This window comes from Amblyomma mixtum, chromosome 5 (genome assembly GCF_055824585.1).
Source record: "Amblyomma mixtum isolate Tamu chromosome 5, ASM5582458v1, whole genome shotgun sequence".
NCBI classification, from domain to species: domain Eukaryota; kingdom Metazoa; phylum Arthropoda; class Arachnida; order Ixodida; family Ixodidae; genus Amblyomma; species Amblyomma mixtum.
In genome coordinates, this window is record NC_143016.1 from 74639554 (window position 1) to 74653523 (window position 13970).

Genomic DNA, 13970 nt, shown 5'->3' on the forward strand with positions numbered 1-13970 from the left:
AACGAGGTTGTAAATTTTTATTTTATGCTTGTATTTTACACGTCTTCCATTTATATACAACATACTTCGTACGCGGCTCCAAAAGATCGTATAACAATGAGCAGCTATGAGGCACTTTCCTGTGTTCTTTCAGGTGGGATGCTTCAACCCACACTTGGTAACCTGAAATTGGATGTTGTCAAGAGGTGGGAGGGGGAGGCATCAGTGGACAAAAATCGAAACATATTTTGAGGATAAGAGCAACATATCATCGTATCATCATATCATCTAGTTATCCAGTTTATTACTTCCGCCTTTATCTCCCAAACTCCCTTCCCCGCGCAGAGAAGCATGCCAGTGATTTTCAAACGCCGGCTTAATTCTCTGTTTTCTCATTGATGGGCTTTCTCTCTCTCTCTCTCTCTCCCTGCCAGTTTATTATTTGTTATTATGCATATTCTAGTTAGCGCTTCCTGGACATTAGCTTTTCCTGTTTCCTGGCAGCCGACTTTCTCGTGTAACAATATTGCATGCCTTGCGTCGAATACTTGCGTTTTCCATCCACTCAGCGTTCAGGGTGCGTAAACTGGGAGCCGAATGGGGCATAGAAAGAGGTCGGCATCACATTAGGCTGTGATGTGCACATTATCAAGAATGCCTGGCTTAGCACGAAAAAGACCATTCGAGTACAGGGTTCACCCAAACACACAATGCGGTGATCAAATGCTTTTGGAGCTTTTATTGCAAAGCAATACTACTTTAGCTACCACCTCAGCCCGTTCCAGCGCGAGGCGGTGGTAGGCACCACTTGACCTTTGGCATGACCTTTGGCATGGCGTCATACCATCTGTGTAAAAACGGGGCCCCATCTCGCGCCGTCGGAGCGCGAGGCTTGTAGGCACCAACGGCGGCCTAACTCCCGCTCCTCTCACCAGGGGCACCGCGCGCGGAGTGACGTCATACCATCTGTGTAAAAATTGCGTCTCTCCCGTAACCGAGAGTAGAGTAAGCATGAAATGTTTACGGGCCTAACACAGGCTCCATTGCTCGGCTTAAGCAGCTGTGACGGTGGCGGCATTGAAATCCAGGACGATGCAGAAGCGTACGCGGACACGACGAGACGCAGGCCTGACAAGAATGTATATGCAGCGCGTTCGAATACTCCGCGAGCGTGTATACATCTGCCTGCCAGAGGGGGAAAGGCTTGAAAGCCAAGCGGCCGGTCTTTTACATGCGTGAGTGTAGGACCGCAGCGCCATCGTGGGGAGGGAGCGAAAGTTTTCCGCCGAAAGCACTTCTCAGCCTCTTTCTCTAAGCGGCCTTCTCTCAAAGCCCCTAAGAGATCACGTATGACAACGAAGTGTATTGTGGCATGTATGTGCTTGTTCCACGCGTTATTAGAAATCGGAAATTATAATTCCGTGCATTATCAAATGCACAGCTCGACTGATATCTCATCCGGGCTCTGAAACGAGAACATCCGGGCACCGTACGAGACTTCGCGAGATTCAACGAGACTCTCTAAGCCCTCCTACGGGACCGGCATACAAGCGCCGGTTGCTCTCCAAACGAGTCACAAAAAATAACTGCTGCCAGTGTCTTCTCAGTGTTTAAAGACACTGGCAGCAGTTATTTTTTGTGACTCGTTTGGAGAGCAACCGGCGCTTGTATGCCGGTCCCGTAGGAGGGCTTAGAGAGTCTCGTTGAATCTCGCGAAGTCTCGTACGGTGCCCGGATGTTCTCGTTTCAGAGCCCGGATGAGTGGAATTCAGTGCCTGGATGAGAGGAATTCAGTACCCGGATGAGTGGATTTCAGTGCCCGGATGATGGCTCTCTGTCTCGGCGTGACGTCACCAGAATGCCGACAACGGGAGCTAAAAGCATTTCATGCTTAAAAACGGGGCCCCATCTCGCGCTCTCGCAGCGCGAGGCTGGTAGGCACCATCGCCGGTTCGCTCCTCTCGTCAAGCCTGTCAGATGCCGCCTCAAGCAAGCAAGACACTTCGGCAGAATGCAAGGAGGAAGCATCAGCGAGCTACGGAGACAGCAGAAGAACGAGCAGAACGACTTTCCAAGCGGCGTGCTCATTATGCAGCCCGACGAAAACGGTCAACGTCTTCGGTAGAAACAACGTCAGAACCTATCGTATTGCTTCGCAATTATCAGGCTTAACCAAGCTAAGCCACAGCCAGTTTTTTAACAGAAAAACAAAAGCTCATTTTTCGCGTTCTTTTTTTCTCCGCGGTGGAGAACCTGAACTGGAGCCTTAATTAGCAACAATGTAGTTAAAAAAAAGTGAGAAGTTTGTACATGAATTTTTGCCTCTGGACAAAATTGTTCTTTATTTCCTCGATGCTGGAATCAATTATGAGCTCGCGTGAGAGCAATTTTACGCAGGAAAAAGTGCGATGCCGAAAACGATAGCGGCACCAAATTCACAAAAGGAATTTTTTGTTGAACTGCGCAGTTGTGATCTTCACACATGCCCTCAGATATGATGCATTGTCTCTACGATAATATATATGCGTTTGTACACTCTTGTTCGCATTCCCGCGTACAAAAGCCGTTACGCGCGCCGTCACGCGCAAGTTCTGCCGTCGTCTCGCCATTCCGCTCGTCGAGAAGGGTGTAGCGCGGGTTTTCAACGTAGGCTTTCTTTAGTTAAAGAGACACAAGAAGCTTTAATATGTAACATACACATCCCGAACAAAACAGAATGATTGATTCAGCAACTGCTTTGTACCCCGACATATAACGTGGTGATATACACCGTTCCAATTATTCTAATAGGTTGGTTTGGTTTTATGGGGTTTAACGTCCCAAAGCCACTAAGGCTATGAGAGACGCCGTAGTGGAGGGCTCCGGAAATTTCGACCACCTGGGGTTCTTTAACGTGCACTGACATCGCACAGTACACGGGCCTCTAGAATTTCTCCTCCAAAGAAATTCTAGCCGCCGCGGCCGGGATCGAACCCGCGTCTTTCGGGTCAGCAGCCGAGCACCATAACCGCTGAGCCACCGCGGCGGCAATTATTCTAATAGGAACGCTTCTTCGGAGCTTAGCGAAATTTTCTACGTCGATTTAAAAGCAGAATTCCTTGTACAGCCGCTAACACCATACAGCGGAAAAAATCAGAGTGTACAATTACTATAGTCTGTCATTATAAAGCGGACTGATTTTCGTCGCAACCGGATGAGGCTCTTTGATCTGCTAATTAGCAGTTTTTTAAAGGGCACTTGAAGCTTCATCACGTAAGCACTGGTATTTGTTCTTGCATTTTGCATTCGGACCATCCTATTGGTCATCTTTAAGACAATCCTGGAATAGCTAAGGTACTGCTACCTTCGTGGCTCGTACGTTGCGTTACAAAGGAACTTTTATATTTCGCAGAAAAATATCTTACTAGGGTCTGTAGTCACTACGTACCTAAGTTCCACGACCAGACGAGAACACATTCCTTGTAGTCGGTGTATATAACCTGGAAATCTTGAAGCTGCTTGCTCGTCCCTGTGACAAAAGAACATTATCGGTTTGCATACATGAGTTACACAAGGTGTTCAATACAAATTAAACGGAGAAAATAGGTTTATATGGCGCTAAGACTTTTGGCTACAGGATATAAGTTCTGCTGCAAGCACGTAAGCCCTGTTACGAGGTGGTGCAAAGAGTTGGTACAGTTCTAGAAAACTGCGAAAACTTTTCACGATCCGCAGCATCTTGTGATTCAATGGAGATCTATTTTATTCTGGACATGCAACGTGAATCCGAGGTGCGTGAAGAAACTTGTTCATTGTCTACCTTATTGGAGCAAATGCGTAAAAATTCTTTCTTATCATTACTTTCGAAGAATAAAGCGTAATGATGCAGAATTCATCGTGCATGCTGCTTACCATGACTCACATCCACAGTGAACTCGTTGTAGTGGGGATAGGCAGGATCTTTTTTGTCAAGCTCTACATTTTTCTGCTCCCGACTGTGGACAAAACGTGGGTAGCAGCTTAGTAGTTGGTTAGAAATGCGTTCGACACGCTTTTAGCCTTCATAAAGTGCCTAAGAAGCTAAAAAGTTGTTAATTTCGTTGAAAATTGACGTTAATACTCCTCATGGCGGCAATTTGCGGAAAAAAAAATTCAAACAGACAACTCGTAAAGTTCGCGAACGTTGAATGTCTGCACTCCATTGACCACGACGCCATATTTCTGTGTCTGCAATCTCGCCATTTACTTGCCCTTGGCCGAACCTACTAATATAAAATTCTTCGCTCGATCACGAAAAAATAAACATCAATTACATTGCAAACTGTTGGAATTTCATTAATAATCAAGGGCTGCGAAGCGGCTTGAATGCATCAGGGCAATAAGGGGCGTTTTTACGCCATAAAGGGCAAAACACATCCAGGTCCGGCTTCCGGCTTATATAGTATTACTAGACTTTGAATGAAATATTTCACACTGAAAATAAAAGACAATGACATATTTGAATGTAACGAATGTAATAAACTCCTTATTTCTACAGCTCATGCATGTTTCCCTCTTTCAGAAGTTTCCAGGCCCACGCACCCGTAGCCGGAGTGGGTTCACCGGCGTAACGCTGCTGAAAAGATGCAGTAGTTCTGCCAGACCTAGTGAGCAATAACGGAATGCACCTTCGACATCTTCATAACAGTATGCAATAGCGAGTGGGAACAATGACTAAGACGCAGAGTACCTACACGCTACGGTCACAGGTATCTCCAAACAAACCACGGTTCAGAGACAAATCTGGGGGGCACAGAGGCTCCGCCTTTAAATATATAACTCGATAGCGTTTATGGGTACCGTCACCGGCTTGTCTTGCCCACGAGCACGTGTACTGTTCCCTCTTTCACAGTCACAACCATTGTGTGAAAGACCACACGACATACATGCGATATAAAGCCCTGCTTTAACCAAGCAATGCTGCACCTAACAAAATCAAAGGGTGCTTGGCTCGGACATTGGCTGAAGAAGCGCGCCAACCTCGTCGAGATTTAAGGGCACGACACAGTTGAACGGAACTTCGGGGTCAATCTTAGTCAGCACGCATCAGTGGGCGGTCGGTGGATCTCAAAGTTAGCGGCAGCGGAGAGAGAACTTCAGGTGTGCAGGGCACGCCATATAGCCTTTTTCACCAGAGCTCACATTTGTAACACCATTTTATACCCCGCTGTGCACTAGTCTGCCTTAATTGCCACCACCGATAACAAGTCTGTATTCTGACTACGCCGAATGTGGGTCGCATTTATATTGCGACCACATACGAGACAATGAGTTGATCTAATATTTTCTGGAGTTTCCCAGCAGGTGGACTCGGCCTCGTGCGCGTAAAAATGAAACTCACAGCCTAGCGGTTTGTGCAGTTCTGTGATCAGTGCGAACATTTCCTGCTAGCATGCAGTTCTACAAAGCCATGGCTACACACATCCGGAACAGCGGCTAACTACAACGAGACCGCTACGCCATGGCGCCCTGGCCACCACTTACTACAAAGAAGTGGCGCGACCCCTCAAATGGATACAACAGCACATTTCTTGGAAGTATGTCCCTGCAGTGAGGTCAAAGAAGCTGCACTGAGATCTTGTGACAAGTTCTCCAACCGCCACTTTACTCTATCGGGTTTCGGCGCTCCGACGCTTAGTCGTTTTCTCGGAGCCCCCATTCTGAGAGACTGCGTCCTAGTACTGGAGCTCCCTTCCTTTGTAGAACACGAACTAATACGATGGAGTGCGTGCGCAACCCCAAGCCATTCTGGCGGTATTTCGTTAACATAGCTGCGTGGACAGTGTGCGCGCTCGACACTTTGAACTCGGACTCCGAAATGAGAGACAGGCTGGCACGCAGCCTGCAGGCAGCTATCGAACTTAAAAGCACCAAACTCATCGTTTTAAGTCGTGCTGACCGAACATCCTATCTTTTCCGGGAAACAGACTCCTCACGGCCTTCGCTTATCTCTAACAAAGGGTTTCCTTTGATTCTTTCAATCTTCCTTCCCATTTCCATCGTTCAGCCTTGAGTTTCCTTTCCCATCCTAGACAGAGTTTTTAGAGCGGAAGCTCTGCTCCTCCCATGCAAACCTCAAGGTCATGTCGCTACGAAGAATGATCAAGCGGCGGAGCCGAGGGTGTGGCTGTGACGTCATACCATGTGACTCGCCGCGCCTCGGTGCAGCTGCGGGGCGCGGAGCCGGCGGCGTTCACTCCAACGTTTTTAGATCAGGGATCTAAAAACGGTGGTTCACTCGCCTTCAGATCTCCGTTGAACAACGCGATTCAACGTTCACCTCGGAGTTGCGCTGAGCCACGTGACTAGCCTTTCATCTGATAAGATAATAAAAAGCGCGAAGCCTTGCTTGACGTTCGCAGATAGCCATGGAGGAGTGGCGCGCCTGGAACCAGTGCTTCGGCTGTGTATCGCAGACAGCTGATTGAACCTGATGATCCTTATGATCAAGAACGTCGACAGGGCGCGCTGGCGAAAGATATAACGTGGAAACCTTGCTAAGATCAAAGCAGAAACCGAATAAGAACGAGAGGCTCGCCTGTAGAAGCAGCGGCAGCAGCGGCGTGAACGACAGGGGACCGTGGAAAGCGGCAGCGCGAAGCAACGACGACGAAAGAGAAACACGAGAGCACAGGACAAGCGCTGTGCTCTTAGAGGAAGCTGGTAGCGGGCGCTACCGTTGCTTCCGCTTCGAGCTTCTGCTCTGTCAAATAGATTCAGCCTGGTTGAACCGCAGCAAATATTTTCTTTTTTTCCTCACCTTAGTTGTGTCTTATCTCGTGATTTCTTTGATTTCAATGCTCGACCTTTCCCTTCAAGCTTTGTGTACATTCCCGCCTTATAGTTACATAATATCTCTTTCTTTCTGGATTACTTGTCTCCCTGTGTAGAAACACGAGTGTTATAATTTTTAGTCCACTCTCTGCCTTTTACCACTCCATTGTAATCATTTAATCAGAGCGCTTGCAGCAAGGACACGGATAAGACACACACGCAACTGCGCTGAACTGCCAACTTTATTTTGTAGGTATTTTCAGCCGCGGCTCATATTTAACAGAAGGATATTGACGCGGAAGCACATTTGCAACACAGATATGAAGAGGACGATCTGTAGCAGCCACTTGTGATAAGGCATTCACAGAGTGCTCAACCCCGAAAAAAAGAAGAAAAGCAGCGCGATAATAATCGCAAGAAAAACAATCGTAAGAAAAATTGGCCAAGGTTTGGCTAACAAATGACAATGACTTACACAGAAAACGCGATAACAAGGCTAAAAACGAGGCATAAAAATAGGTGAAAAGATAGAATTGATGAGGTGAGAAATGGCAAAAATTCATGGAGTGGTAGAAAACAGATAAAAGGAATGGCAGCCCAGAATCAAGACCGGCAAAAAATCAATAAGGCGATAAAAGCAGTTTAATGTATGGCATAACTTAGGCAATAATTAACGTCCAAAATTAAATGAAGCGCTAAAAAACAGGTAAAAGGATGACATGAGTGAGGCAACAATTAACGAACCAAAAAGTGATAAGATTAGAACTGAAAGGGGTATCGAAAGGGTTGTAGGTATCTTGGAATGCAATAAAACCATATTGACCCAGACAGGAATCTGATCTCTTTTTCCAGGAGGGCTATTGATTGTACTCTAACGCAGCCTGCTTTTAGGTTGTCAATGGTGAGCTGGTTCTTTTTTTTTTGCCATGATTCTGGTGTTTGCGAAATTTGGAGGACAATGTTAGCAGGGGGAGCAGTCACGACAGTGGATCACCAAGTTTCTAGACTTTTTAGAAATCTACAAGTTTCGACGTGATTTCACGTAACCCAATTTAGTCAGCGTCCCTTAACCATTGACCGCATTGTGAATTCGTGTGAAAAACGAGCACAATAAAGCTAATGTTACTTACATGAGTTTGGTCCCCGTAATGTAAGTGTATTGGTACACTGCAGATTTCTTTGGATGTTCTGTATGGCGAATCCTCACAGCATTTAGACAAGAATGGTGCTGGTGAAACGAAGGGTTTCTTGAGTGATACACAAGGAAAAATCTTGCCGTTGTTTCTGCCATCAGCTGCAAATGTAATTATATATAGCCTGGAGACAAATGACATATAACACAGCTTCGTGATAACTAGAGCTGTGCCGAAAAATCAGTAAAGCCGCAACCATTAAAGAGAATGTGAATTGGGCTCATAACATGTACGCACGCACACACACGCACGCGCACACGCAAGCACGCACACACGTACACGCACACGCACACGCGCGCACACACACACACGCACACACACGCACGCACGCACACGCACACACACACACGCACGCACGCACGCACACACACACACACACACACACACACACACGCACACACACACACACGCATGCACGCACGCGCATAATGGGGTGGCTCTGCTTTTGACGTCTGCATTGTAAAAGATTCCTGCAGGTACGACAAGAATATACTCAATACGCTCTTAAGTTTAAGTGAATTTGAAGATATTGCAAGGTTCAAAAGGCGCCATACGTTACAAACCTTTTGTATAGCAGAACCAAGTCCGTTTACAGGTTCGGTGATGCTTTACCGGCTTTCAAATTCTACAGTATCTTCGATGTGCTATATTTCTTGTGGCATGGTCATTGCGGTTGAAATCCATTTCAGCACTACATAAGCTGTAACTGGATCAGCAAACTCGGAGGCTTTTGGCCTATTCTGAGTAAGAATATTGAACTGGATTAAAGAATTTGATGCCCATTTTAAGTGGGAATTTATGGAAGTATAAAACTGGACGCATAAGCGCCAGCCTTTTGCTGACCAGAACATATTGTGTCGTGGCGTTCCTTGGCGTGAGCTGTCCATGCGCCATTAAAATTCATTGCTGTCACCATAGACGCATAAGGAAAGGGCAAAAGGCAGCAGCGCCTCCTCAGGGCTTTTAACCCAAAACCACTTACATCTGTGCATTTTAAGAAATGACAACTGGTGGTAACAAGCAACATTATTTCCTGACCTATGATGACGATGTGATTGAACTCAGAAATCTGCAGAAGTTACTGAACTTCTTCACAAGCAGCCGACGTTTTGGAGGTGGAAATGTAAGCAATATATCTCGAAATAACACAGCTCACTTCAGTGACAGCTCGCTGCAGTCGACTTGATGTCAGTGAACTCACTGTAAAGTCACTTTGTTGTAGCTTTCTCTGTATATACATCGAGCTGCTTTTAATGTTCTCAAGAAAAACTAATGCTTAATAGTGGCAGTCTCACATGAATTTTTCTTTCATTTTTCTTGCACACCACCGGCAATCTCGCGTGGAGTTTCCTGCCTTCGGTTCTGTACACATAGCTTCAATTTAATGCTGGTTTCGTAGCTCTTCGAATGACAGCCTTTGAGAACATTGCATAGTACGAAACTTATGAAACTGGAACAATTAACCTTATGAAACTGGAACGATTAACCTTGAGGACGTCATTAGTCGGTTCACAATGTTACAACTCGTTTTTTAGATACACTCTAGGCCTCCTGCAGGCCCATAAGGGAAGTGAGTCAGATTTTATTAAATCAAATCAAACCAACCAAAACATCTAAGACGAATAAAAAATGCTTAAATAAAAGCTATAGACTAGGTAAGACCTTTAAGACACCAAGAAGTGTACGGCTTGCTCTTCCAGCAAGAATCTTAGATTTATAATTGAAGGCACGGCAAAATGATAGTTACGCGTGTCATAAAAACGTCACATTTCCAAACTTGTTGTTTTTCTATGCTTTCCACCTACGATGCGCCTTCTGCGATGCCTAAGACTGCATATTTCTCAGGTTATCATATTTTCTGTCGAATTGGTGCAGCAACATAAGCGCTCGATGTTCTTTAATGTTTAACTAAACAGATGAGAATGTGGACTCGCAACAGAGCACCACCCTGCCTTCTTGAGTACAATAGTTCAAGGCAAGTTATGATATATAATGTGCTCTCCAACAAATCAGCGAAGATAAGTGATGTTCCAAAATAAGAAAATAAAACCTGTTGTCCAAACCTTCTTGTCTCGCCCTGTGGCTGACTGTGGTAAACTAGGAAGACGAGGAAAATTTTAACACGTAGATGAATTCTTGAGCGGTAATATTTTCGAATGTAAAAAAGGTTTAAATACATGATTCCGGGGGGAGCGGGGTGCATGCAATGACACGAGGCCTAGTAAATTTTTCAGGGTGTAAATAAAGTATTCATTTTCTTTCTTCTTTTCTGAGAGTCTATAGGCTCACCTTCCATGCATCAGGTGCATTTTCCAGTTTGCGTGCAATGAGGTCGTGTGGAGTGCAGACTTGTCCGTCGATTGGGTTGGATGCCAGTACGATTAGCACGACGAGCAGGGCAAGAGCCATGCTGTCTTCACTGAATATGCGATTGAAATGCAGCGTTTTTCTTGCATTTGCAGCGTGCGAGCGTTCATGTTTCCATGCTGGATATCAAATGTGAAAGCTCGTTAACGACACAGGAATAAAGTGCGATGCTTGAACCTTTAGAAAATGTCAATGCTCAGCAAAGGCAGGAGAGTGGTCGGAACGGCTGCATGAGAAAAACACGACACGTCTAAAAAAGCTTGCGCCTGTCGGATGGCCGGCCTATATCTTGGAGAATGTTGCTCATTATTTATTGTTTATAATTTATTAGTTCATGCGCGACGGCTGTTCGATTCAACTGTGAATAGAGACAGGTACAAGTAATAATGCGTTAATTCTAACCGCTTCTTTAGATCCGCGCTTTAACTATACAGTTAAGCTTTATTCATAGAACCATGTTAGTTTATCTATGCAGTTAATCCAATTACCCATTCTTATGCATGTTGGATATATGAGAGAAGTTTCAGTGATAAAGTTGTGCATGTAAAAAGAAAGTTAAATATTGTTAATTAAAATAGTTAATCTGAAACTTCTGCACAAATATTATTTCTGGATGCCATTCCAAATTTTTTTTTTTTTGCCCAGAAGGAAGTTCGCAGCTCTGAAGGAGAACGCGATTACAGCTGATCGCGCGTACTAGTAACAAGCCGTAGTTTCCACAAACCGAATAGCAAATTTGGGGAGATCACGTCAGGTACCCGTAATACGTTTGCTTCTGAAAGAAATAATACTTCGAAGTTTACGCGCTCTGTTCAGAGTGTGCTAGTAGCTTTTGGAATACAGATGTTTACAAGATTCCTGTCAGATTCTTTCGCAGGAGAGTTGCAGCCCTTGCTCTCGAAATTACTGTGGTTTATGCAAAGCAGTTTGAAGCTGAACAATTTAATTTTATAATGAACTCGATGAGTTAGGAGTGCAGGCATGGTGCACTAGTGATGTTCCATTCGGTAAAATTTGCCTTTTTCAGGGAATCTGAATTGTAAAATTGGACGGAAAGGCAACTTTTGTGGAGCTTCAAGGAATTTAAAGAACGGAAATTTGCTCACTGTTTCCAAATTGCTAGATTTCTCAAGCTGCGACCGAGGAAAAAGACCGGAAAAATTGATTTTTCGGCATAATTGAGTGAACTATCGGTTAAGACATGGCGTATCACCGACATTTAATGGACCCGACTTTGGCCAATGGTTTGGAACTTAATGCTAACGCTGGCGTCATGGTTCCTGATATCCGTCTGGACGGCCTAACCTGCACTTTAAACAAAAACACTTCCCAATGGTAGCAAATGGCTTGTCGTCTAGAACAGGCTCATACGGAGGTTGTGTGTACTCCGTCCATTTCAAGTGTCCTATTCAAAGGAGGTTTTTTAGCAGCCTAAGTAAAATTTCAATTCTGTTTATCTTCAAATTCTGCTTCTATTCTCGTTGGAGCTCTATTCTTGTCCCATTTCTGTCTGTAATCACTTGGATTGTGCGGGGTCATTCATAGTCTGGCGTCTCTCTCCTCTCCGTTACACGTGAAGAGAGAGAGAGAGGAATTGTTGGCAGGTGCATGTGGAGAGAGAGGCTGCACACAGAACTGTGGCTGCCGACGCCAGGAACCTTTCACGTTCATGGCACTCATAATGTTATTACATTAAAAATCAAGACACACTAACGGCGGCACAGGCGCGGTACTACCTCCTAAATTTTATTTCAGATTCGCTGTCCACTAACGAAATAAAGCTACTAACGCTGAAGTCGAAGCAAAAAAACAAACTGTTTAGTTTGGTACTCATACCTCCCGGTGAAGGTGGCGTCATTTCTAGTAAAGGGTTCTGTAGTGAAGGTCATTTCTAGTGAAGATTTTTACAGCGAAAGCTATTATGCAATGGTTTAGTCATATAGCCCTGCATTCTACCATGGAGTCTACCAGCTCAGCCATAACACCTTAATTACTCATCTAATTGTTTATCTAAATAAAATGCAATTGAAATCAATTTAACTCAGTTAAATTCAATGAATTTGCCACCAGCCACGGTGGACAGGTTGCAAAGTGGAGAGAGGAAAATCTGCCACTCCATGTGTAGGGGAGAGAGCAAGCGCTAGAGGGGAGAGAGGGAAAGCGTTGGACCGAACAGGTGGCCTACAGTGGATTTAGAGATTACGGCGAGAGCGGAGGATCTTTGTATAAGGCCAAGAACAACTATTTCATCCGTTCGTTATTATATCAAAACTGAAGCATGATAGTGTTCCTTGCGTGTACGACGGCTTTGTATTTGTGCGTTCTGCCTCTAAATAAAGCAGCTGTGAGCGGCTTTCCTTGTGTCTGTGTGGGTTTCACGCCTTTAACCAAAGGTGAGCAATTGCCAACTAAGCCAGCAAGACTTTTTTTTTATGCTAAAGCTCCCTTGCAACATTTCGTTGTACAGTGCAGCCCCCACTCTTCCCCACCACCGAAAGGCGCCATTTTCTCCGCGATTTGTATCTCCCATCCTCTCTTCTCAGTGCATGCGCAGACCACTTGGCTGAAGAGAAGTAGACGGTGTGCATTAAGTGGCCCACCTTAAGAGCGGGGTAGCCAGAAGCTACATGCTATATTTTCAGCCCTGTTCTATCGACTTCATTGCGCCGCTTGTCGCAGGCTGTCGCAGGCTGTCGCACACTGAGATGTTTGAGGCGAGATGCATCCAAATATTTAGATTTTAAACAAAATGCGGGTACTTTCAGGCCACTTTTCCTACAAAATCAGGGCTTTTGCATGAATGAAAATAATGGAACATTTTAGCAGCGTGTGTTCTTCGGAGTTTATGCGAACGCAGAAGTTTTATACATTAATGCTGTTATTGCAGATTTGAAGAAACTAAATTTCCTCTGTTGAGTCGAACTAAGGGCTGCCTGAAAAGTCCATGTTTAATGTTGTCGCTTGCCACGATAAGTCTACTATGCCGGAATATGTTTGAAAATTTTGCCCTGAGCATAAAAATCGTCTCATTCGCTTTAAAGCCATCGCGGTGTCTCAGTGGTCATGGTTTTCGGCTACTGACCCGAAAGAAGTGGATTGAATTTCAGCCACGGCAGTTGCATTTCGATGGAGGTGAAATAATAGAAGCCGGTGTACTGTCTGTCGTCAGTTCACGCTGAAGAGCACGAGGTGGTCAAAATTGCCCAGAACCCTCCCCTACGGTTTTCCTCATAGCCAGAGTCGCTTTGAAACGTTAAACAGCATAAAACACGAATTAACCAACCGCATGCTTCGAACGTAGTCGCTAGCTTTAAAATGATAAAATGCCATTATTTTTTAAGAATTTCTTTTTACTTGTAGAGTAAGGCAGAAAAGATGCCTTTGGTCAGGACGCAACGTATACAGTGTCATTCCGAAGTAGCAGCAAAAGTGGCACTTTGTGTGGCTCATAAATGGCTCGTAATTTAAGTGAGAGTCGGAAAGATAAGTTTTATTTTTTTTTTGCCAGGTAGGATGTTACTTCCAAAAAAATATTTCTGCTGTCCTACGTAAAGACTGAGACAGAAGTTCACATTTCCTGAATGAATGAGTTGTGGCAAAGTCACTTAACTGCGAAAGGCTTTAATTCCATCAAGTTAA

The 13970-nt window shown here is 44.9% G+C and overlaps 1 protein-coding gene across 1 annotated transcript; it reads right to left on the bottom strand.

The window, feature by feature from the left end:
- Positions 1-10452, bottom strand: LOC149342687 (uncharacterized). The gene is made up of 5 exons (XM_089542207.1): positions 10254-10452; positions 7902-8065; positions 3871-3953; positions 3407-3487; positions 1-162 (listed from the first exon to the last, which is right to left on the bottom strand). Exons 1-5 carry the CDS (start codon positions 10371-10373, stop codon positions 23-25), a joined length of 588 nt encoding a protein of 195 aa, XP_089398333.1. The 5' UTR covers positions 10374-10452; the 3' UTR covers positions 1-22.
- Between the last annotated feature and the right edge of the window lie 3518 nt (positions 10453-13970).